Source organism: Passer domesticus, chromosome Z (genome assembly GCF_036417665.1).
Source record: "Passer domesticus isolate bPasDom1 chromosome Z, bPasDom1.hap1, whole genome shotgun sequence".
NCBI lineage: Eukaryota > Metazoa > Chordata > Aves > Passeriformes > Passeridae > Passer > Passer domesticus.
The window spans coordinates 52,263,029-52,289,959 of NC_087512.1; the positions used below are offsets into that span (position 1 = coordinate 52,263,029).

The 26,931-nt window shown below is 39.4% G+C and overlaps 1 protein-coding gene across 6 annotated transcripts in view; it reads left to right on the forward strand.

Moving 5' to 3' along the window:
- The window catches only part of MCC (MCC regulator of WNT signaling pathway), a 183,348-nt gene that overhangs the window by 69,015 nt on the left and 87,402 nt on the right, over positions 1–26,931 (forward strand). The window contains exon 1 of one of the 6 annotated variants that reach the window (XM_064403766.1): positions 4,813–4,857. The exons of 4 other annotated variants lie outside the window; for them this stretch is intronic. In XM_064403766.1, the coding sequence (XP_064259836.1) occupies positions 4,828–4,857 (30 nt within the window). In that variant the 5' untranslated portion in view covers positions 4,813–4,827. Of the gene's footprint in view, positions 1–4,812; positions 4,858–21,902; positions 21,942–26,931 lie in introns of those variants that run through there. One more of the 6 variants, XM_064403767.1, reaches the window with a different exon arrangement.

The window sequence follows — 26,931 nt, forward strand, 5'->3', positions numbered from 1 at the left end:
AATGGGCTTGTTCACTGTTTCTTCTGCTTGCTGATACTGTGTTACTACTTCCTTGTGTCTGCTGTCTTCTCCCTATTTCACTGTAGATTTTTTGTTTGTCCTAGAGGGCTTCTTTTGCAAAAGAATTCATATGTACAAAAGCAGTGCCACAGTCACTAGAAGTTATTTATTAAAAAAAGGTAACTCAAGTATACAGAATATATAGCAAAAGATGAGATATTCTCTGTCCTATACAATTTTGTGTGGAACAATTTCCCCACTGTGAAATTGCATTGGCTGTAATTCAAGAGTAAGTGCTCTTCATAAAAAAGACTTCTGATTTAATTCCTTCTCTCATCTTCTTACTGCAAGACTATTAAAGCCTCTCCAACAGCATCCAGATGTAAAGATGTACACAGCCACAAACAGAAAAAAAAGCACTTGCCTTGTGAAAGAGAATTCTATGTAAGAGTTGGAAGAAATAATTTCAACTTTTGTGCCTTCACTGTGAGGAGAAAAGGCCACCTTTGTCCTTTTCCTATGAGTTAGGGGTTTTTATGAATTAATTAATTATATTGTAAAGATGAACCAACAGGCTGTTGAAGAAAAACAGGACCACAGACATTTATGAAAAGTAGAAAATCTCACTGAAATACAATATAAAAAAAAGTGACAAAGGTTACTGCAACTGAATGGTACTTAGTTTTCCACTCATTTAGTGTTATAAGGTACTAGGTACGGGAACCTGTCTAAATAACCATATAAGTGAAGCATATTAATGGTGAAAAAAATAAATTAGCAAAACCAGTTAGAGGTCTAGAAATTCATGTTTGTCCAGCAGGACTACATAGCAGCTGATTTTTTACCAAAATTCAGAAGACTTATAGAGAGACCTCCCATGGGAAGTGCTAAAAATTCCATTGCTTGGGAGGCGTACACTTACTGGTAGGCTTCATTTTCATCAGCATTTCTGTAATCTTTCCATTTGGTGAAAGTGCAAACCCCTTAATTTTTAGTTCATCACTGGTTAATGTTGGTTTGAAGAGCTGTTTGTTTAAGGAGTAGAACAGTGGATGGTTGCTGTTTCATTTTTTAAATTGTTAATTATCATATTTCTCTTTATCTTTCTAACGAAAAAAAAGGTGACGTGTAGTATTGCATTTTATTTAAATGGTATGCTCTGTCTCACCCCTCCAAAATGTATGGGATATCCCAAGTCTGTGGTCCTGCCCTGAAGCATCCCGTATCTGTAATCCCATTGGCACAAGTCTGATTCCGCGCCCACTTTCGATCTGCCTCTTAAACCGTGCCAGCGAGACCAGTCCCTCTCTTAGCCTTCCTACTCTCTTGGCCCTTCCCTCCCCTAGGCTCCCCCTCCTTCCCCCTCCCCCTTGCCCCCTTCTCCCTCAGTAACCATGCTGTTCCCGGGGATGGGACCCCCAATAAACTCTCATCTAATCAGCGTCCTCAGAAGCCGTGTGGAGTCTCCTTGCCTGCCTGCTGCTGTCAGTGAACTCACAGCCTAGGGGACCCTACGGGAACTCCCCGGGGTGCCCCCACCCTAAACAAACTGCAACAGATGATAATTGAGGCATTACTTTTGTAAATCAAAACGATGTATCTTTCATTATTTTGTGAAGGCCAGAGGCTGAAAACATTTTTACATGTTTTCATTGTTTTAAGGAGCAAATAGTCCTAGGGCTTCTTGAATGAACCAATACAATTGTACAAGTTCTCCCATTTTAGCATTTGAATACTTTGATTTGTATTATAAAACAAGTTTTGAAGAGAGGAAGAATGTTTGACTTTGAGTGTTTAACACAGTTAAAATTAGGTTTAGCTATAATGTAATGATTATTTGTGCACGTCATTGATTTCACAGAATCATTTAGGCTGAAACAAACCTTTAAGAACTGAGTCCAGCCATTAATCCAGTAGTGCCATTATCCCAGCAGTGCCAAGTCCACCATTAAACTATGTCCCCATGTCATTTATACATCCTTTAAATACCTGCAGAGATGGTGACTCTACTGCTTCTCTGGAAAACTTGTTCCAATGCTTGACAACCATTTTGATGAAGAACGTTTTCCTAATATCCAGCCTAAACCTCCCATTGAGACAATTTCCTGTCATCCTGTCCCTTGTTCACTGGGAGTAGAGCCTGACCTTCACCTGGCTGCACCCTCCTCAGTTGCAGTGTGTCAGGGAGTTGTGGAGTGTGAGAAGGGTCCCCTGAGCCTCCTCTTCTCCAGGCTTGAGCTCGTTTCCCCATTCCCTCAGCTGTCCTCAATGGACTTCTACTCTAGCCTTTTCTCCAGCTCCATTCCATTCCCTCCTCTGGGCACCATCTGGCTCCTCAGTGTCCTTCCTGAATTGCGGAGCCCACAACTGCACACAGCACTCGCTGCAGCTGCGGCCGCAGCGCTGCCCAGCACAGGTCGACGCTCGCTGCCCTGCTCCTGCTGCCCCTCTGCTGCTGACACAGGCCACCCTGCCCTTGGCCTTCTTGGCCGCCTGCCCACAGGCTGGCTCAAGTACAGCTGCTGTTGACCAGCACCCCCAGGTCCTTTTCCATCAGGCAGCTTTCCAGACACTTTTCCCCCAGCCTGTAGAGCTGAAGGGGTTTTTGTAACCCAAGGGCAGCGCCCGGCCCTTGGCCTTGTTGAACTTCAGATTACTATCCTCATCCCATCGATCCAGCCTGTTCTGATCCCTCTGTAGAGCCTTCCTGCCCTCCAGCAGATCAACACTCCCACCCAACTCAGTGGCATCTGCATTATCAACAGGACTGGTCCCAGCACTGGACCCTGGGGAACTACCAGCCACCAGCTGGCTGTAACTTCACTCATCACCATTCCCAGAGTCCAGATGTCCAGACAGTTTTTCACCCAGACACCACAGCGAGTCAAGTCACGAGCAGCCAGTTTCTCCAGGAGAATGCAGTGGGAGACAGTGCCAAAGGCTTTGCTAGAGTCCAGGCAGATAATATTCACAGCATTTCCCTGGTCCATTCAGCAGGTCACCTTGTTGCAGAAGAAGATCAGAATAGTCAAGCAGGACCTGCCCTTCATAAACCTATGCTTGTTTATCTTCATATATGCTAATTCCCTGTTTCAAAAGTAAGCATGTTTATTTATTTTTATTCTGTGGTCCAAGCTCTGATCTATTATAGGATATTTGACCTTTCATTATTATTACTGAAAATTACAAACATGTGTGCAAAAGCCAGAGTGTAATTCTAGTCTTTATTCTGCTTACAACTGCTTAAAAAAATGCCACCAACACTGGTAGGTAAGTCTAACACTGAAACTTAAGAAATTGTCATTCTGAGGAAAGCTTTCTGGACCTAAGTAATAGAAACAACTGCTGCTGCGCATGGGGAAACTGTTTAAGGAACTAAAAATTAATGTATTCCTTGTTTAATTTTGTATCATTTTTCAAGTGCAAAATCCTGGATTGATAACAGAATATGATGTTATCTAAATATTGATGGATTTTTTGGTTTTGGTGGTGGTGGGTTTTTTGTTTATTTTATCTCATTGTTTAGCATGCTTACACATATATATTGTCTTAACTCATGGTAACTCCATGCAATGATTTTCAGCAGATTTTTTATTTCTTGATAATGGATTTGATAATTTTTATTTCTTTTGATAATAATCTGCCCATTAACCCTGATGATAGTCAACCAGAAGAACAGGAAATATTGAAAGAAACTTTTATTTTCCCAGCTTTTGTGATTTTGCTGCTGTTGCTCAAGGGTGTAATTCAAATATAGAGTGCAGAGCAAGTGCTATAAGATTTTCATTCAATTTAACAGTCAAAGAATTTTTCAGGTTTTTCTTTGTTCCCCCTTAGGACAAATTCATCACATGCTACTTTTTTTCCCCTGCTTGTCTATTCATTTTTTCTTTAGCTATTCTAAGTCAGGATACTAGATAAGGAAGTGGAGAGGTCAGTGAGAGAAATGGTTTTCTCAAATTACATACTGCTCATAGGTGGCTGTGTTTGTATGGATATTATAGTGGTTTTGTCTCAATGACAGGTCTCATTCTAGATTGTTTTTTTCAGCCCCTGATCTTCTGTTTTGAGATCACAGTCTTTAGTAAAATAACCCTAATCCAGTCATATATATATAGACCTTAAAATCACTTTATGTTCCCTTCTAGTTCTAGTAATCCAGTGATCTAAAGCCATTTCTCTCTAGGAAGTATTCTGTTCTTTCCTCTCCTTTTGTTCTGGCTTTCCTGAGTAGAAGCTGGCTCTTCTGTAAGAAAAAAAAATTCAAACAAAAATAATTTTTAATCATTTTACAAATAGTGCACAGTGAAACTAGTAAATAACTATTGGGGTATATATAATAAAATCCATTTATGCAAATACAACTATGAAAAATGTTTCTCATGTTCAGTTCAGCCATTCATGATGATAAAATACATTGTGTTCTGCAGAGGAAGCTGATGTGAATCCAGACTGAGGTGAGGCTGGATGTAGCTTCTGTTTATCCCATACTTCCAACCAAAACAGAAGACACAGGAAGCAATTCTCTTTTTCAACCCTTCTGTGCCATTCAGGGTCTTGAATACTTATTCAATGAAGAGATGAGTAGTTATATATACAGGGTGGTTTTTAATGGTGTTTTAATACTGAGTCAGTGATAGCTGGAGGCTTGACTAAATTCTGCCAGGTTCTGTTTTATAGAGCATGTCTTGGCAACCCCATCTGTTGCTTGGCTGTTCTCAGAGGGAAAAGGTTCCACACATCTGGCTGGAACTTCCTCTGTCTTGACAGAGCAGAGAGCATGGCTGTATCTTCTTGCTAACTTCTTCATGGCTGCTGGCAGGCTGGATGAGGATCTCTAAAGCTGCATCTGAACAAGTAATCACAGCCTTTCTTCAACTGCTCAGCACCCTTGGCCCTTGGAGAAGCTTATTTAGGTTCCTTGATGACAGGACAAGGGGGAATGGCCTTAACATGAAGGAGGGTAGGTTTAGATTATATATTAGGAAGAAATTCTTCACTCTGATGGTAGTGAGACAATGACATAGATTGCCCAGAGAGCTTGTGGACTCTCCATCCTTGGAGGAGTTGAAGACCAGGCTGGATGGGTCTTAAAGTAACAGGGTCCTAGTGCAAGGTTTCCTGCCTGTGGCAGGGGGTTTGGAGCTAAATGATATTAAAGTCCTTTCCAACCCACACCATTCTATGACTGTATGACTCCAGACATGATTTGAATGTTGTTCCAGTGCTGTGAGGCCCAAAACTGAACATGCACTTCCAAGGGGTGGTCTAAAGAGCACAAAGTGGGAGCACCTATCTGCCTATCTCCTGAATATGGATTCAGGATACCATTAGTCCTTATTGCTGCCATTGTGCACTGTGGGCACCTGTTTAGCCTTTTTTTCTTTTTACAGTCCCTTTTCAGCAAAGGTTTCCAAGTCAGTCAGTCCCTAGCAAGGCCTATTGCAAGTTTTGTTCGTCCTATCTTATGCCAGAGATTGCATTTGGCCTTGTTGAATTTAATGAAATTACTGCTGGCCCAGTCCTTCAGCCTGTTTTTTTGTCTCTCGATGGCAGCCCTGCCCTTGAGTGTATCATTGAAGTGGAGGTTGATTGAGATCATTAATAATGACAACCAATGGTGAATCAAAAAAAGAACAAAACATACCATAATTGTATGATATCATCTCCATTAAAAATAATCATCATTTTCAGGCACAGTCCTACAATTCAGCAAGCAGCTGTGGATGGTAAAGCAGCTGTGGACTGGAACAAAGTGAATGTACCCCTTTTTCCTCTCCGAAGAATAAACACGTTTATGTTGAGTTATGTAGATACTTATCCATTGTATCCATTTGGCTTCTGTTCTAGCATTGAACACAATTTGCTGTTGGCTTCTGTCACTTAATGATTTTATTTTCAACCATCAATTCTTAGATGTAAAGTAATCTGCTATGTAGGAGAAATTGAGTGTGGGTTCCTACATTATACTTAATGGAGTGGGCTGGAAGATATGCCTGGTTTTTGACTCCAAATGTACTATGTACTTACGTGTGTCATCAAAGCTTTTTCTAATATCTGCCTTCCCTATGTGAAATAGGATGTCACAAAATGTAATGAGAAATTGAGAAAAGTAGAAAGAATGAAAAAGAATCTCCCATGGATTATTTAAAGCTTCCAGAGAAATGTTATGTGTTAGTACTAAATAATAAACTATGCTGTCAAAAATACATAGCTTAGTTACAGATTATTCAAAGTGTATTTTCAGAAGATTTGTGTGCAAAAAATTATCTGATAAACTTTATAGATAATGGGAAATATTTCTGAGGATAGTTCTCCTAAAGGAACTAAGGGAACCTAAGATTGGAAAAAAAAAGAGTATCATTTAAGAAGAAGCTTTCTTTTATGCATATAGGCTGGGTGTTTGTAGTGTTTATAAAGGTTTCTGAGAAATAAAGGTGTACTCTGAAATAAATTAAAACTTTGTTATGGGTGGAGTATTGAAAGTATGGCTCAAATATAGTTTAAAGTAATTCTGAAAATAAGAAGTGTCAGGAAGATCAGAGTTAGTAGTTTTCCTGAGGGTCTGACTTATATCCAAGTTACTGATACCTGTGGGTAAAAGTGTTTAGGAGGCTTTTGTTGTTGCTTTTAGTTCCTTTGGAAGGGCTTCTAAACATCTTTCATTATACAGATTTTTTTTTGCATAGATCTCTTGCCTCCTCTCATATGGTCTGTATTCCTAATTTTCCCATGTCATATTTGACTCTTTTTGTGATACCTTCTGTGAAATCACAGGACTTGAGTTTTCTTGCAGGGAATAAGTTGCTGGGTAGAGGAATCTGTCTGGTGTAGGATCTGGAGATGTGTTGTTCTGTGACCTCCTGTAATGAACCATTTTCTTCACTGATTAAGTTCTAGTAAAACTTTTTATTTCATTCTAAGTCCTCATTTTGGCATCTTATTGTACCATTACTTGGTTTTTTTAATCTGGCATGCTGCCTTGGTTAATTAGCTGTGAAATTACTTTCTTAGATGTTATTGTAGTTTGCCTACTAATAGAAATATGACTGTAGAAATGAACAGTTAATGTCTTAGTGTTAGGCACTGTATAAACTGTAAATGTTGATTATTGTTAACAAGCAATGAGGAACATTGTATTCTTATGGGAAGGGAATTGTCTGATTTCAGGAATTTCCAGAGGAACAAAAAACTGCTCAAAAGAAGGAGAAATGTTTGCTTTTGGATCTTTGGTGACCACTCAAGATTGTTCTTGGTAGGGCAGATATTTCCCATGTACTGTTTTCACATTTGATTAGAAGATGCAGTGTCCAGCCATTATTTTTTAAAAAACAGTACATGAAATACCTTTTGCAGAGTACACTAGGTTTGGTCAATTATATTTAAGTATCTTTTCAGGTTTAATATGGTAAAAAATTTGCCAAAGTAGATAATTCTGGCTCTTCTGTGACTTGATTTTTTTTGTGAAAATATAGTGAACAATTAAATTTTAAAAGTCAAGTGATAACAGAAGTTCGATACATAATTCAAGTATAATCTCTATTTTTTTAAGTACATGAAAAATATTGTCGTTGAACCTCACTGAAAAGAGTCTATCTGAGTGTCGTTTGAAATTGTGTGATTGGATGCTTTATTGCTGTTGCAGTTGTAGACATGCTAACTTTATATGAGATTAGGGACTAATTTTAAAAAGTAGTCACCTCAAGTTTGCCCAGTTAATTGAAGAAGTAGGTACAGTACTGGTTGATGTGAAGGAGAATATGGCAGAATACTAAAGTCTGTTGCTTTTTGTGCCGGGATAACTTTTTTAATTCTGTCAATTTGACAGGGTGCCATTAGCTTTTCTTGTGTGATTGATGTGGCAGAAAAAGAGAATGTGTTTTTTTGTTTTCTGAAGAATGAAAGATGCTGACAATGAAAATAAAATACCAAGACACTAGCGCTTATTAAACCACTTAAAATGAATGATGAGTTTGCCTTTTAAAACTTCAGAATTGAAAGGGCTTTGCAAAACCTAGTGCAATTAGAGAGTTGTTTGTCATAGACGAGACTGGACATTATTGTAGATAGAGCTGACATGCAGTGTAATCAGAGATGGTTTTGGCATTAAGACATGCTGACCAGGTTAAATAATCACAAAGCAAATTCAGACCAGAACATGTATTGAAACTTTCCTGATCACTGATTTAACTCCACTTCTGAATCACAATGTCTCAAGGTGTTCCTTTCAAAGTTACCACCAAGTCAGCGAGGATAGATTGTGCTACAGTACTTAAAGTTTCACAGCTGTCAAGAAAATTTGCCTGGATTTGTGCGGGATTTTCTTCTGGAAATCAGAGTAACAAGGAAATAGCAAAAGTGGTTAAATGATGTTTCATAACAGACTTGGCTGCACAGATGAAATGTAATAAGTAGAAGGTCATATCCTGTAAATGCTCTCATTTCTCACTTTCCAGTAGTTGACGATTTGTGACCAGATACAGTGTGGTTGAATGGAGAATTTTAAGAGGAGATTTTAATAGATTTTGAATGTTTCTGTGTAAGAGTTGGTAGAAAATTATCTTCTTTGGGTTGTTTTGAGATGTGTTCCATTGCTTTATTTTGGGAAGAAAATGGGCAGAGAGAAATGGATAAATAGATAAATGGAAAGAAAGGTATTCACACTTCCATTGGCCATTGACTAAATGATCCTTCTGCTTCAGATCTCACTTGAGTGCAGTTAATCAGTGTTAGTGGATCATGGCTGCTGTCACAGGGTAAAAAGTCCCTTAATGACACGGTGTTCATGTGATATTTAAAATTCTGCTGATCTGCTGATACACATAAGAAGAAAATGAGATTTTCATATTTTTTGGTAGTCACAATTTGTCTAGGTCTTGTATGTTTACTAAAGATTTATCTTTCAATTAATCCACTTTGGGCTGAATTTTGAGTGGGGTGTAAGCAGCATTGATTTCAATGCTGTTACGTGGCTTATCCCTCCATATTAATCAGATCGCAGTTCAGCAACAATCCTTTCTTCCAGGAGTATTTCTAACAATACCACTCTAATCAGGGCATTCTCATCTACAACCAACATGTTCCTGACAGCAGAAGCAGTAGTCCTGAGGGCCTGGTTTATTGACTGTGAGTGAAAGCCATTCCACTTTGTCAATAGTTTTCATATCTGTGTTTGTGCTGCTGAGCTACTCCGGAGAGTGACCCATGCAGATTTTTTCCTTTGCCTCTTTAGATTAGATTCATTCTTGCAGCCTTGGTTTGGTTATGGAAAGAAACAGTACCATTCTTGGCATACCAGTGAACGTTTTTCTTCTGCAGCACTAACCTCCCTCTCCTGTGTATGTTTAAAGTGCTCTCCCTGCTGATTGATCACTGATCTCACAACTTGCTTTTTCTGCTATGTTAGACTTGCACTGCCAGTCCTCAGCTTCATTTTTGTAAATAACTTCTCTCTATTTTTCTCCCCTTTTCCCTTTACTCTGTGCTCTTTCAGATTCTTTCCCTTTCCAAACAGTATTTCCCTAGAGTTTGTTGTTTGTGAAAACAAGTAGTACTGAATCTGAGGAGAAATGAGGTAACAAATTATTATTGCCTGCTCAGGCAGCAGCCAAACAAGTGGCATGCAAGCCAAAGGATTTGGCCTGGGTGAAGTGGTGGAATGCTCCAGGCAGAAAGCAGGGGTAGGGCTGGCACCCTCCTGTCCTAGAGCACAGTTTCTGTTTTACTAGTGGCTGCCCTGCATCTGGAAGCTTTTCTCTTCTGCCTTCAAGGCACTTTGTCCTATTTGGGCTGAACCAATTGGCTCCACATTCTGTGAGGGTCTGAGAAGACACTTGGAGGAGCAGGACCTGAGAGCTCCATGTTGAAATGGAATTTCTTCAACACGGAAAATGAGCTTGAAGGAGTTGCAAAATTTGAATTGATAAATGCAGAGGTAATTTCTTAAGCTGTAAGTAAGACCTAAACCTATAGGACATCAGATGAGAAGACAAACTACTGCATGGTATATGTTTCAGACTGAGAATGGATGCTTTGTTCGAAAGTAAGGCAGTGAGGTACTGCTGTGCCCTGCCTAATTTCAACAGAGAAATTTCTAAGCTAGAGCTCAGACATTTGGGGATAGGCCATTCTGCTTAACAGCTTTTAAAGGATTTTTCTTGCCTTAATGAAAGAGTTCTTTGAATCCACATAAACTGGCAAATATCACCTGTGTGGTGGGGCTGTGGTCCCAAAGACTGGTGGCATATTGTGTGAAAGTCCATTTTTGTTTGTATTGAACCTGACATCTAATGTTTTCAGTGTCACAGCTTCATTTTTGAATTATGAGAAACATCTTTAAAACATATTTTCGTAACATTTCCTCCTTGTTTTATTTTACAGTTGAAGGTATTTTTTCTTGTCTTAGTACATGATGTATCGACATTATTTTTCCATTCTTGAACTGGACCTGGGTGGGAGGGAGGTATAGCACCTCATAGGTGTCTTTTAGATTTTTAGTCAAAACAATGCAGATAACATACTAATGTTTTGACTGTTGATGAACAGTGCTTTCTCAGGGTCACAGGTTTTTCTGTTTCTTATTCTTCCCTTCTCCAGTCAATAGATTAGGGGGAGTACAGATGAGAATTGTTTAGTAAGTGGAAGAAGAGAGATGGAAAATAAAAGTTAAAAAAAGCAATGTAAAGGCATTTGCTCACCACTTCTCACAGGCAGACTAATGCCCAGCCGCTATAAAGATTTAAAAAAGGTGATGCATATTGGATGCATATTAACCTGAGGGAGTTGCTGCTTTTACCATCAGTAATGATTTTACCAGATGCTACTGGGAATGTTGTAAATGAGAACTGCATAGCAATAAAATAAAAGAACAATAGAGGTTAATTTTAGCGAAGAGCTTTAGAAAACCGTTTGTTTTCCAAACTCAAGATGTAGTGTTGTTTAGGTGAAGGATAGTAGTAGGAGAGAAGCATGATTCTGTAAATGTTTGTTTATTAAAATGTTCTGAAGTAAGGTTAATATGACTGCTAAAGAAGTAAATGTGTTGAGGAGGTAGGGTGTGTCTAAGTGTTTAATGGATGTGCAGACAAATCTATTTTACATGCATGGAAGTACTGAGATAATTCTGTGAAAAGCTTTGACACAACATAAGAAGAAAATCATTGGGGAGATTTCTCTGTAACAGTAGTTGTATTCATGCAACAGCATAGAAGGGAATCATTTTGTGACACCTGTGAGAAATTGTCTCTAAAGTGGGGCTATCTAATGGGAAAATCTTTCTGCTGTAATAGTTTTGGGTGACAAATTACTGTCTTCAATTTAGGCTTAAATTTAGCCTAGAATCTATTTCCTCTGTGATACTTGTACACTGGGAAGTGATCTGAAAAAGGTACAGAAGCTCTTGGGATCATACTTTTCAGTAAATGCAGTAAATAAGGAGTGTAAGAGTCACATTTGATAGTGAAAATGAAATTTAAAATTTACGTAATTATTTTATTATCTCACGCCTAAGCAGATCATGTGATTGCTGTGATACATATATGCATACATATTTATGCACATATATATGTGTGTATGAACATATATAACAGCAATATGTCTGTACATAGAGCATGTGAATCTCTTAGTTTGGGAAAGGCAAAAGCATTTTTAAAAGATACTTTTTTGAGGTCACAGTCATGCTCTCAGACAGTGAACTTTTCTGGCTGAGACTGTCCAGGTTCTGCTGCTGCCTTTGTGAGATTGCTGTTGGCTGTAAGGGGTCTGGCTCAGCTGGGCATCCATTGAACTTCTCAGCCTTTTGCACTGTTGCACAGGGATGCATCCGGGAGCCAGGAGTGACTCACGCCGATGGCTGTGCGCTGCAGTGGGTCATGAAGAGCTTTGTACTCTGGAGGTAATAGGAGAAGTCAGCAGGGGGAAGAACTGCCTGAGCTGCAGTGCCTCAGTTTCTGGGAAAGTGAGTCAGAGCCACTGGCCATGCCTCCTGCCCTCCTTTCACAGGTCAGAACGGATGCAGCGGCAGGTTTTGTTACAAGGAGTGTTTTTGTATTTCAGTAAAGATTCCTAAAGGACAAGAGACAAGGCTGTTTTCACAACAGCTGAGCTAAACTACCCTGCAGTCATCCACTGTGATCCACATTACCTGATTTATCCTGTGATAAATAAAAAACTTCAGTGAGAGAGTTGTTATATGCCAAGTTTTCTGAACACCAAAAGACTTCCTTTTTGTAGTTAGGGTGGGGATACTGACATCCACACAAACTTGCTTTTTCAACCATTTATCTATTTAAAACCATTTCCCCATCTGAAATGTGGAAAATACTGTGAGGTCATGGATTTATGAAGTCAGTACAACTTAGAAGTACTTAAAAATGAGAAGCTAGAAGAATACTTGGTAACTTTTTACAGCTAGATCAATGACCTATGATCAGAACATTTTGATGGAAACTTCTCTATCAAGCTTTATTGCCTGTTGGCCGATAAAACTAATTCTCTGTTTGCTTAAGGATTACATGCTTTCGTATGCTCTCTATTTTTACATAAAAAATAAAAATTATGAAGACAGTATTCCTGCACAAAAAAAAAAAAAATGCTACCAGTGTTTTCCCCAAAGGATTAATGTGCTTGGAAAAAAAAAAAAAACAAACAGTTGTCTTTAGTTTATAACTTTGTAATTATGACACAGTTATGGGTTGAGTAAATGCTGAAAACATTCTTCAACAAGTTATGGTGGACTGAATTTGATGTTGAACAGGAATTAAGCAGAAATGTCCCCAGAACACAAAGACATGAAATACTGTGTTTCTCAATGTGACAGTTGTCAGGTTGGAAACTGCAGAAAAACCCCTTACCTACACATTAATAACATAAGAAAAGTCCTTGTGTTTTGTTAAGGGTTTTGTGTTTGCCATTTTGTATCAGTATTAAATGTCTAGACTAAATGTGTAACTCAAAAAGAAAACCTGTAGTGTAAAAGGCAGTTGCTGGTTTCATTCTGTGTCTTGCAGAAACACTTCTGGTTTTAGAACTTGGCTGGTGGTTTCGTTTGTGATAAATGAGGCAGAATTGAGTACAGTAGATAACTTACAAGTCATGTAGGGGAAAAGAGTGGGGGGGGGAAAGAGGGAAAACCGGTGTGGCTGTTGTTACCTGAGGAGGCAGAATGAGAAGGTTCAGTGTTGAAAGGTGCAGTTACAGCACCGTGGGTTTTCTAATGCTGATTGTGCTTCAGAAGTTCTGCCTGCACATTTCAAGGAATTTGTAGTGCTGCAGGTTCTTCCAAACAGTTTTTACTCTGTGCAATGACAGGGAAGATAAGCACAGCATACAAAAACGTTCTGTGTAATGCTTGATCTGCTGATTATTACTGCAAGGGCAGGAGGGAGAGGTAACTTGAAGAGAGATTTCTAAGGTAGACCACTTTGGTTATTTCCTTTTGCCGTGACTTGTGATAAATACTGAAGGAGTGAATCCTGAGCAGAGAAATATGTAGGTTGCAGTCAGAAGTTAATATTTTTCTAGAGTTTTCTCATTTAAATGTCCATGGATGTGTATTAGAAACATATTAAATTTTAAAAAACATCATGTAGGTTGATAAAAGATAACAGTTAATTCATTGGAAAATCCTTTGTTCCAAAGAAAACAAGAGTTTAAAACAATTTAAAACTTATTTTAAATATAATTTTAAATATATTTTATAATTTTAAATATATTTTTCTGTCTGTGGGCTCAGAGTGTCAAACAAATTGGTTGAAATAATTATAGAGAAGTTGAAGTATGTACAACCCCAAATTTAAAGAAGAATATGAAAACTCAAAATAATATTACCATGTCAATTAATTGGTTTCGTCTCTGAAACAAAAAATGTCTTTCTACTTACAAAACATGCCAACAATGTAAAACTTATTATAATATTTGCATTGAAAAGATAGGTGCCCACTAGTTAATTTGAATAATTACCGGACAATGACAAACCCAATTAGAAATTGAATAAAGGTTTGCATGGGTTGTTTTATTTAGGTGGTACCACTTTCTGACACCTTGCTCTTACCTGGCTTCTGGAATCCAGGGAAGTCATGCCAGGGATCTATCCCTGGTCACCCCAAGGGGTTTGTTCTGAGTCCAAGTGCAAGTCCCTGAGCTGAATCAGGGCGCTGGGCACTCTGTGCTGCCTGGAGAGCTGCTGAATTGGTGTTTGTGGGTGCCCTCCAGCGGGCGCCCTCCATGAGGCTCTGGATGGACGATGGCTCCGCTAGAGAGTGAATTAACCCGGCTGCTTTGTGCAAGCAGGGACTGCCCTGTCAGCACAGAATGGGTTGGCAAAGTGAGCCAGTAATCTCTGCATCCAGAAGAGGACATCCCCCTGTCTTCTGGGAGGTGCAGGACCTGCCTGATGCAGCATGCGTCAAATTAGCATTGTAGGTGAATGTTTCAAAACAGATCTGGCAAAACCAGTGTTGATGAGTTACCATATCAAACTTGTCACAGAGGCAGGTAATTGCTAGGTGGGGTAATACAGCCTGTGTGTTATGCAGGAGGTCAGATTAGATCATCACTGTTTCTTTTGGTTTTGAATTCGGTGACTCTGCTGTAACCAGTTGTTCCATGCAATCACTGTCCATACTTGTTTATCACCGACACACCCAAATTGTCTTGCACCCATATGTGACTGACAGTGTAATAGAGCTGCCTGTTTTCCAGGGCAAGAAGAGCTTTCCAATAGGTCAATGTGGTAAGGAAAATGGGACTTTATATAAAAATTACTGCATGACGTGGAATCGAATCAGTGGGAGGGGGAAGGGGTATAGAAAATACAGAATTTGGTATTAGAAATTAAAGTATTCCTGACTAACTTATGCTAAATTGACAGAACCTGTTTTAAACTGAGGTAGCATGCCAGTCAGGTTTGGAAGTAGGAATAATAAAAACACAGTGTAAAATGGTGTGTTATGCAGAATTATGTTATTATTATGTATTGTACATGCTGTATATTACATGTATTACAACTTGCAGCATGTTGTTACTATTATTATTACAGAATTAAGGACAAAGTAGGTGGGTCACCTGAAGTAAGCTGCAGCTGCTTGAAAGCCATTTCTATGATTCTGGCTGTGTTAATCTGTTTCCATCACTGAGAGAATAGGATTGGCCAAAAGATTGGTTCAATCAGATGTATTTGGTGTTCTTGAAAAGAACACCTTTTTGCAGTTCAGCAATGTGTAAGTAGCCCTATATTTGATTTGGTAAACCTTCACCTTTTATTTTTGCAAGGCTGGTTGCAGGCATTAATTTACCTATGCATGCAATTTTAGGCCAAATCTGAGGCCTGAGTAACAGAAGTTTAACACTGTTTGCATAACAATTATTTAGAGAGAGATAAAAGACCTAAATTTTCTGTCAGTTTGCATACACAAAATATGTTAAACCTCTTACGTGATTATAGAGATGTAAAAACACAAAAAGAACCCTTAATGGTTGAGAAATTTGGGGTTTTTAAGCTTACATGAATATGAGTTAAATTTTAGTTCTGCAGATTAAAATCTGTTGGTCATATTGAACTAGTTAACATTACTGCAGTGCTCTCTGCCATGTTGGTGAGAGAGAAAGCTCTCCCCTCCCTGTGTTTGTGGCCTCCCAAAAATAACTGATTTGCCAGACACATTTATTTTCAAGAAGGAAGACATTGTTTTCAAAGAAGGACAAGATTGAGATGGATGCATTTTAGAACGCTGTTACCATTATAATAAGGTTTCAGTCAGCATCACTGTGCGCTTACTGCCTTGCTTCAATTTATCTGTCTCTTAGAATGCCTAATTTTATTTGGAAAATTTCAAATGGTAGAGTTGCTGTGGATAGAGTGATTGTCATGCAATATTAATTAGTAACTGGTAGTTTTTCGTTTTTGCAGGGTCTGGAGTAAAATGATTAGTCTATTGAGTGTTTTCCTTAGTCAAACAAATACTGCATTTGAGATGGTATATAAATTTTCCTCAACAAAGGTTATTAAAAATTACTGCAAAGGCTTATTTTTAATAGCAATAATTAATAAACTGTGCACTCACTGTTATCTTTTATATACTTGAAACATTTTTAAAATCTCTTTCTGACAGATGGTGTGCACAGCTCCTTTCTTGAATCAGCTATGCCCATTAAATGAGGGAACATAAATAGGTCAGATTAAGCTGCTAACTGTTCTAATGTAATTCAGGAGCACTGGGCATAACACAGCTTTATGGGACAGCAGCACATCTTTCCGATTATTGTCTGAGTAATATATTGCAATCCATACAAAAAAAATTTGTGTATAGAGCTATTGTTTTTATTTTGTTCTCTGACACCCTTTGCTGCTTTTGTCTGTAGGGTTTAGCAGGATATTTGGGGTGGTTTGGATGGATATTAATTTAGTTTCTCTGAAACAAAAATACAGTTTTAAAAAATAATGATTAAAAATACATTTGAGATCCAGTTTGCACTTAGAAGAATAGAAAGAAGGTTTAAAAACTGAAAGTAAAAATGAAAATTTGCTGCAGAGGCTATTTTTGAGCTTATCCCTTTTGCAAGGTGCCTGAGGATTACTGTGGTATTGCAGTTTTACTTATTTGTTAGCTATAAACACATACATTTTGGGTAAGCAGCAAAGTGGTTATAGCTACTTATGGCTTTTAGGATTATAATTATTTGTTGGCAGGATGCCTTAGTGGGTCACATGGCAAGTGTTTTCCAAATCTGAGTGCTCTACGGCTGCTTTTCCCTAACCCGCACACTCATGTGCTCACTGGCTTTGGCTCTTTCATTGTACCGTCAATGTGCAGTTTAAACAATTTCCCTTCAGAAGTTCCTTCTGATAGTAGGAGAGAATTGGTTGTTCCTGGTGATGCAAACCAGAAGCTTCAGTTTTGGTTTTTTCAAAATACCTTTGTTAAAGCAGTTTCATGATGTCAGCATACTGGTCAGAACCTTGTTTCTTTGAGGATACAAAAGGATATCGGAGAATGGTTTTCACTTTAGGTATTGGGAAGTGGTTTAAGCACCTTTATTCATCTGTTTTGTTTATTACTTATTTATAGCACAAAAGGTGGGAAAAAATCAGAAGGAAGCTTCTGAGTATGCAAGTGTCTGAGTGTCTGAAGCAAGTAAATCCTTAGAAGTTGCCTATGATGTAAACCACCTTTTCAAATACCACAGTTTGATGATGGAATCAGAAGAGCTCTTCAGGGTTACAGAGGAATGCAGTTTTCAGTTATGAAGAAGGGAATTGGAAATACATTTTGGCATGCATCACAAAAGCACAGCTCAGTTGTGGTATGGCACTTGGGGGGCAGGGGCAGGGTCTGGGTAAGCTTTGAGACAGAGCAGTTACAGATAAAATATGAAGGAGAGGTTAGAAGGGCTACCTGGTGATAAGGTTATGAGATCTAAAACCAGTTTGTCTAAGAAGGCTCTGCATCACTCAAGAAAATCAGCAACTTTTATTATTATTAAAACTTCCATAGTATTTGTGGAAGTATTGTCAGATAACTGAATTTTGTTTAAATATATTGCTTACCTTGAACTAATGAACAGAAGTATTTTTTACGGTGTTCAATTAAATTTCCAAATTACTTCTTGTAACAAGAACATGTATCTGTACAAAAGTGTCCATGTGCTCCAGCATTTAACTCCAGATTTGCAAGTGTATGTATTTAGGGAATTCAGTCTTCAGTAAAATAGGTCAGGCTGAAATTTGTCTTTCATATTCAGTAGTGTGGTGAAATTTATCATCCAGCCATACAGTGCCAATTCATGCTGATTTCTTGTGATTATTTGAACACAAGATGGACATTCTCATGCAAATTCTTGACTCTTTTGGAGTGGTTTCCTTCCATAGGAAAGAACTTTGTAATGGTTTTGTACTAACCCATAGGGAAAGAGACAAAAACAGTGCTTGCCTTACTAGACAAAGGCTTGCAGAACAGTCAAAAATAATCTGTATTTTCAAATATAAAGAATCATACACAACATACTTAAGTTGGCTGTGTTATTAGGACTCTGAACTGTGTTTAGAATGGATTTTAATATGGTGACATTTGTAAGCTGACTAATGATAATGATATATGTTCATTTTACTGGTCTTCTGTTGCTAAGTTTTGGGAACCTCCTGTATATATCACATATTCATGGTTTCTTATTTTTGCATTAACGCTGATGACAACTGTAGATTTAGGGTGAAAATTTTCACAGAAAAGGAGAACAGCTTCTTGTGGGTATTGATACCTCATAGTATATTGTGGATGCCCCCTTGAAATGGAAGAATCCTGAGGCTTAATTTGCTTTATTAAATAATGTAGTACTGTTTTGTCAAAGTGATACTTAGCACTGCAAAAACAGGTTGATATGCATGGGTTTAGATTTAGAAATAATAGTTTCCCTTTCTCCTCTGTTTCTAACCTGTGACTTGTGACCTTTCTCCTCTCTTTCTAACCATGTGACCTTATGCTGAACCGTAGAATGCTTTGTTCTCTGTTGTTGCATATGCCTGTGTATTATTGTAGGTTTGTTAGAAAATTACTGCAAATGTGAGCATCTGAAAATAAATCTTTTGCTAATCTGGAAATGTGATACGCAAGGGGAACACTCTCCAGCCTCCAGATAAGGTCTGCAAAGTACCATTGAGACGTAAAGTAATCTGTGGATTGGGTCATTCTGAAAGCTCTTATTGATATGAGATGAGTCTCGATGGAGAAGTCCTGCTGTCACATGTTCATCATGTACTGATTGAGAGCAGGGGGACAGACTCAGAGAGAAGGCTGAAGCTGAGATATTTTCTATGCTGCAGATTGAGAATGTGAAAGAGGCTAATGCTTCATTAAGCTTGAAAAAATGGCAGATCTTGTTAGATGTAAGATGCTCTGGTCACTGCTAATGGGACAAGTGAGCAGTGTATTAAGGTAAGGGCATTGTTCTTCATCAGCAGATATGAGAAGCTTTGTTTATTGTCTGGGGGGGGTGGTTAAAGTGCAGTTTGCTGCTTTACTATTGAAAAAAAAATTGGCTGCTGTGTCACATATAGCCTTGTCAGAGAAACAACTGGAATGCAGAAATGCCTTTGAACTCAGGATGGATTTGTTTTTGCTTCCCAGGCAGTCAGCATCAGTGTTTTTAACAAAAAGGAGGAGGCTGATTACCACAAGGCTTCCTGTTCATATGGATAAGGAGCTCTCATAAAGAAACAGGAAAACAGAAGTTCTCACAAATAATCAGCATTCTGCTGCATTTTGTGGCATTCTCTACATATTTTAAGTGAAGGAGAAATAGGTACCTGGAGAAAACAGAGGCTGTGCGCAAGGTACTGAGAGAAAACAATGTCCCAAAAGAAGCAGGTTTATGCGAAATGCCGCTCCAGTATTGGACTTAGGTGCCTGCAGACACTTGATGAGAGTGTGTTGATGGGTGTTCTTGCTGGGCCCTGCAGGGAATGTGGGGTAGCCCGAGGTTTGTGGATGAAGGAGGGGGTATAGTGCAAGCTTTTCCTCCTATTTGAAGAAGGCAGATCTTTGGGGAGCATTGCACTCGAAGGCGTAGTTGCTGAGTCGGCCACTCCTCTCTTAATGGGGCATGTAGCTCTTGTCGTTTCCTCTCCCAGGTATTTACACACACATTTTTAAACAAGAAAGGCTTTCAGAGTTACTGAAACAACTGGCTGCATGTAGGATTTTGTCAGGAGAGGGTTTTAGTGGGGAAGAGCTTTGCAGGGCTGGCAGGCTTGAAAGGGACTCCTGCAGGCAGGGCGTCTATCGTCCACCCATCTCCTCTTCCAGCTGAGGACAGCTGAACACCCGCAGACAGACATGCACCCCTGTCTTAAAGAAGGGTCTGTTCCAGGTGAGCTTTTTGCCCGATAGTGGGACGGGGCAGTTGTGTCCCACGGCGAGGACAGAACGCAAAAACATCTTTGATCCTGCCAGCCTGCGGTTCCCTCCTCCGCCTCCCACAACTTTATCTGGCTCGGGGGCCGAGTTCCAGGCGGCATCGCGCCTTTCCTGACCCGCGGCTCTCCCTTTGTGGCCGTGGGGATCCGCGCCGGGCCGGGGGAAGGGCGAGGCGGGGCAGGAGGCGGGCAGGGGGAAGTTGGCGGGGGGAGCCGGGGCGGCCGCGGGCCTGAGGGGAGCGGGTGCGGCGGCCGCAGGTCGGCGGCCCCGGAGCGACCTCGCGGCCGGGCGAGGATGAGAGACCCAGGTAAGGCAGCAGGAGAGCACACGGATGGTGGCCGTGTGCGCCTCTTAGGCCCCCGCCATTTTCTGCGACTAAAGCTTCTTTTTCCCTTTCGACCAGGACAAGTACCTAGGGGGACTCAGACAGATACCAGGTGTGAACAAAACATAACTTGTTTTTTAAACTTTAGTTACAGCGTAAGAGCTTTGGGCTTCGGATAATAAATTATCCCATCTTGCATGGCTAACCTCTGAATGATCTTAACTGGGAGGAGTAACAACTTAAAACATGAGTCCATATTTCTTTTTTTCCTGCGCTGTAAATACCTTTATGTTTATAAGAACATCGGAGTGCATAATTAGCTGGCTGATTTTCTGGGAGCAGGGTTATCAACCATAAACCTTCTGTCTCAGCTGTGTGCTGGGATTACCATCCTGTGTGTCAGAGGTAGATGAAGGTAAAATGGTGAAGAAGTGCTGGTGGTGCTGGGTCATAATTAAGCAGCCTCGATACAAATATTTCAGACATGTCAGATCTTGGGAGTGGGAAGTCCAGCTAAAAGAACAATGAGATCACATACTGGAGGTACAGGTGAGATGAATAACAGGTCTGAGCTGACCATTGAAACTTTTAAAATGAGAAATAATTTAACTTATTAGGAAGGAACAATCAGTGAAGGATCTGGAGAGTTGCAGGGAAACTTTGTGGTCTTAAAAATAAACCCAACAAAACCTCATGTCATAGTAAATCTGTTATTTCCTTTAATCTGAAAGTTTCTCTGTAGCTTTTAGTTGCCTTCATTCCTACAACTAATACAAGAGAAACAGTAGCAAGCTTATTTCATAGCAGATGTTCAGAATATTTTTACAGCAGTTATGTAGTAGAAATAAGTAGAGCATTTTGAACACCTTAATTTAAAATGTCTTATTTGTATAGTAACTATTTACCAGATAATTATTGGCATTTTTGTTAAAGTACCAGTTGCAGCAAATACGATGTGAACAATCTTTCAGAAAGTCTTTTTACCAAATTTTGCTGAGTACAAAGAAATTACACCATTGTATTTTGATCTGCATTATAATTTCATTGCCAACTGGAAACATGGCAGAGGTCAGCTGCAAGAATAGACTTGTTTTCAATTATCAGTCCTTTTAATTCACGTCAGTACATTAATTGTAATGCCAAATACAGGTAGGTTGTGAATGGTGTTTTGATGTGAACCTACCTGACAGTACAGAAGAGCTAGACACAAATAAACAATATGAGATAATACTTTATCACAATAACCATTAGCATTTGGACCACACATCTGAATACACTTCATTTGAGAGAAACAGTTTCTGCATATTCTAATCTTGAAAATAAACTCTTTTGGCCCAGAGTATATAGATGGTTTCTTTGTGTGGCAGGGCCTGTGCAAAATGTTCTGTCACAATAATGAAATTCTCTGGTAAAAAAATGTTTCTTTCTTTTCAATGAACACTTCCTCTTTAATCTCAGTCATTGCATAACAGCTGTTGTTACAGCCTTAACATGCTTCTGCATCTTTGCATATATTAGATTCTTTTACTAGAAAACAAAGCAAACCTCACCAGTCTGCCCTTGTGCATGTTAGTACAGATCAGCCCTAGCAACCTCTGCATTTGGTTTATTTCCATCTTAGAACAAGCAGTACAAAGGACAGTGGTGAAAAATCCTGGAACCCTCTCTTAATGCTGCTGTGACAGATGGTACACGGTCTGCTCAAGCAGGTAAAGGTTTTGCTGTCAGGTTCACAATAAAGGAGGTAGAAATGGGCAGTGCATTTCACTCTCACCTTTCCTCTGTATGGTAGGAGTAAGGGATATGCCCATCCAGTAGTGGTTCTGAACCTTAGTTTCAGAGGTCCAGGTTTTGAGCTGGACAGTGCTTCTAAAGAATGCTGCAAACACTACCTCTGTTTTGTGAAACAGTTGTTACTTGCTTTGGGAGGCTGAGACAAGGCCAAAAAATATTTACAGTATAGTATCTTCTTCCTCTTCTTCTCTATTGCTTAACTACTTTCCTGTTGTTGAGGAAGTTGGGAGGGACCTATGTTCTAAAACATGCTCTGGGGAAATCAGAATAATCTTTCCTTTTCCAAAGATATCTCATTTAGAAAAAAAAAAAAAAAAAAACAACAAACCAACTCTGGCCTTGTTCTTATGTTTGAAGGCTTTTTAGTAGTTACAATAAAAGAAAACATGTATTGCAGTCTCTCCTTCATTGTGTATTTCCTTGGCATCGTGTAAGTAACATTACAAACATCTCTTGCTTTGTTTTATGTGTAGCTTGCAGTTCTATTGGTGCAGGCCTTTCAGAGTATCTGAACTTATTTGTTTGGGGTTTTTCTCATGCTTCCTTTTGGAAGTGTGTGGGCTGGTTTACATTAGCGCTGTATCCATCCTGTATGAACCAGTATAAACTAAAACTTCACACCTAGAGAAGAAGCAACCACCTGTCTTATTTCTTCCTGCTAAAGGAGGGTCTTTACAAACTTCAGATAAGTGTGGAAGGTGTGATGGATGCAGTGCTCTTTGCCATTCTGGACTTCTCTAAGTCGCACTCACCATTTACCACTCAGCATGTTATTAAATTCTCCACATTACAGCAGCAGTGACAGAAGTTCAAAAGCATTATTCACTTCCTTCATTGCTATCACCAGGGCAGCTGTAACACAGGTGGTACACAGGTGTTCTTATTTTTATCAGTACGTTTTCTAATCCTGGTCTATATTAGATGATGTGGTACAGGTTGCCTCAGTCCAATTACAGCAGGGACTAAAGAATACTTTTAGTCTTCCATGAAGACTATTTAATTGACCATATAAATTTTATTGTTCTTCTTCCTCTCAAGTGCAGGGTTTTTGTCAATACTAAATGCCTCAGATAGGTTGCTCCAGTGTGGTAAATTCTCTATTTCCAGGCAAATATACACATTATTGTTGCTCTTAGAGACCTCCATTTCCATCCCTTTGTCATTGTGTAATTCTATAGCAGAGTGAACAATGAGAGCTACTGTGTGCTGTCTAAAGGTCCTCTGTGTCCACAGGCCTTCCCTTGCACATTCTTCCTCTTTCTTGTGTGAACTCATTGCATCTTCTACAGCTGTCACTGGGACACTGGAAAGGCTGGCATGCGCGTCTTGGCAGTCTTGCTTGTTCACATGCTCCCTCTGTCTTATTAACACCTGGTTATTCATGGTTATGACCTGGTTATTCATGCAGCCTGTGACTCGGGATAAATTTCACCTCTCTATGAATGGGATACTTTGGGAAACATAAGCAGTCATCTGGAGGCCAAGAGTGGGAGATCACAGTCTTAGTAACAGACTTGCTCACTTCTCACTAGGATCCACCTTCTGCTTTTCAGATTTTAGCTACACTGAGTTTATTTTTACACTGTTAATTTTCAGATTGAATTTTGGGGAAATTGCAGTGTTACAGCCCTACCCATGTGATCACTTTTTTCCTTCCTCAAGGGGATAGCTTCAGTAGTTCAAAAAACAGGCAAAGCCAAATCCTTCCCCATGGGACTTCATACCTGAATAAAACATCTGTGAAAGCAGTATCAAAATATTCACCACAGAGGCAGTGGAGATGTTCTGAGAGTTCGTGCTGGCTAGGATGTGAAGACAACAGCAATTTTCTGTACTCTTAGGTATCCTGGGGGGAATTATGGGAACAGTCTAGATGATAAAAGTACAAAGCAGGTCCTTAACAAAAGGTACTGGAGAGCAGCTTCAGGAAGAATCTTGCTGTGAAGCAAACAGAGATCTGCTGTGAGATCTTCTGTCTTGCTGACAAGTTTTGCCAAAAAGAGTGGTGCTAGCTTTCCCACTCCAGGGGAGATAGAGTTCAGGCAGAGAGATCATGGGTGCATTCCTGGTGAGTGACATTGACTCAAGGCACAAGTAGGCAGTTCTCTGTGTGACTTAGTCCAAACACAATGCAGATGGGAAGTAGCAGCACTGAAGTGTGAGAGTATGTGGATGAGATGGTGATAACAAGGAGGTCAGCTTGAACTGTGACCCTCTGAGTTTCCAGGGAAGTCATGAACAGCAGTCATAAGGACTGACAAAATTAGGTGTTTCCTTGAAGGTATTTCAGCTGAGACAGTCCCATACTGGAAAAGCCTTTCAGAAAGAGAAAGATGGTGTCATTCTGTGATGGTGGTGACAGTGTTTCCCCCTTAATCTTTGCTCTAGGAATGTTTCCCACTGATTCAGGGCAGTTCAGGCTTGAAGAACCAAGAATGAAAATCCAAGGTTTGTGCTCACGTAGTCTCCAGGACCTGCATACAAAGTGGACTTCACTTGGTTTCCTCTGTGGTTTGACACTTAGCTTTGCTTTTGTTTTTGCCCTTCATTAGTGTTTTTTCTTCATTAGAGCTCCCATAAAAAACAGAGGTTTAATTGTAAAGAATCTGGAGAAACTTTGTCAATGTTCTCTATGATATAAAGAGTATTTGGGATGAGGTAAAACTGACTTCAGATGTCTGCTGAAAAGCTACAGTGTGACCTATGTGTTATACTCAGAAGTAATTTTGTGTTCTTGCCATTACAGAATAAAGGAACAGGCTGATATCTGATGCTTTTCCAATTTGCTTTTCTCTCTGAAATTAGTTGTGTGTTAGCCAGACCTGCAAAGACAAACCTCTTTCTTGCTCAGTTGGATTACAGCCAGTGTGAAAGCAGCAGTCACAATCACTCATTTGGAAGTGAACTCCCTCATTTTTTAAAAACTATTTTTAGATGATTGTTGAAGTTTCCTCTTCTGGCATGGAATGTTTTTCTGTATTTCACTGAGTTATGTCATATATCACTTAGGTTTTGGAAATTTCATTTTGACATGCTTGATTATCACAAATTGTCAGTTCTTAAATTTAGATAGGTAAAAAAAACCCCAAAACAACCACTAGACTTCATTGCTTCCTGCTCCTTATTACTACTTTGTCCCTTCTGTTATTGTTGCTGTAATCACATACTGACATGAAATTAGTCTTTGGAGTGTATTTGAAAGGAGGGAGAGGGTTAGAGGGTCAGGCTCCAACTCATATGGATTTTCTCACCTGCGAATGTGCTGTGCTGCTCAGTGCTGTAGGGCACTGCTGTGGGTTGACCCCCTCTGGCAGCCACTCCCCAGCTGGTTGCTCATCTCCTTCCCCACAGCAGGGTGGGGACAGGATAGAAGGACAGGCATTCAGAGTGTGTCTCCCATGGTGAGCCAGAATAATGCCAACCTAAAGCAAGATTCTAAGAATGCCAATCAAAACTGTACTAGGCTATCCGATTAATGGATTTACAGGCTTTCGTGTGGCATTGGTCATTTATGATGAGTGTGACTCATCTAAAGAATTCAGGCACAATTCTTTTATCCTTATCATAGATGCTTTTGAAGAGAAGCTCTTAATTTATGTATAAGAGGTAGTAGTACAATAATGAAGATCTGTTGGTATAAATCAAGTTGTGCTGAGAAGTTTTCTTTGTTCTAAATTTAAGTTGTATTTTTTAAGAATTTTAGGGAAGGAATAATTCCATATTTTGCTTTGTGTTGGGCTTTTTTTCCCCCTTCTATTTCAAGTACACCTTTTGTTCTAAAAACAAGAGATGAAGACGACTAAATGCAAGAACAGTTTAAGGTTTTCAAAGAATACTAGTGATGCAGAGATTATTTGCTTGGCTATTGCTGTTAGAGCAGGATGTTATTTCTCATTTCATGTTATTTCTCTCTATTTTGGTCCTAACACTCTTGGCTTAGTGTGTCTTATGTATATCTTTGCTTACTACTACTGTGTAGTATTTCAGAACCTTTTGCAACTCTTTAGCTTGTCGTACATTATGGAAACTCAGAAATGTCTCTTGGGAAATTGTTGAACTGAACAAAGTCATATACTCAGAAAAAAATCATAATATATTTTCCTTTCTTACTCTCCTGCATTAAAGGTCTTGTTACCCAAAATGCATATCCACACTGTGTCGACACCGTTGAAGTAGCTGCTCCTTGTGACTCCTTGCTATTTACCCAGATAATTCATCTCAACTTCACATGCCTCACAAGTGTACAAATCTGTAGTGATGAAAATAGCACTTGAGAGTAAGTAGATAGTGATGCAAAGCAGTCTGATCAGTGGCTTTGTGCTGCTCATTGTTCTTTTCTGAATCCCTCAGTATCTCATTCTCTGCTTGATAATTCCATGTTTTAGGACTGAGTGGATATTCCAGATGATTTCTTACCTGAGTTGCAGACACGGCCTGTCGTCTTCTTGACTCCCAAACGTGACTCCATCCGTAAATGCACAGTTCCTCTCCTGCTGCTTCACTTTGTGTCTGTGCCTCCGTCAGGGCCCTGCTGCACCATAGCTCACTTTTGGTGTAATATCATCCCATCTTTATCTTATTATCTGGCCTTCTAACAAAATCACTTCTGTCTTTGTAAAATGTATGTACTGTTTCTCATTCTTCACTGATCTTTCCAGCACCAGCCTGTTTACTCTTACTTGCAGATGTCATTAGTCCAATTTAGTTCCCTTTTATAGGCATTGAAGTTAGGTAAGGTGGGCCTCACCAGTTAATGCCTCTTCACAGCTTAGTGGCATTTTTGCTTCCTTTGTGGTGTCACTGTGTATGTCTGATTGTAAGTTAATTAATTTTAAATTAAGTATTCCTGAGACACTTGGAGCTTTACTTAAATGGGATATATTTTGTAGTTACCACATTTAGTCT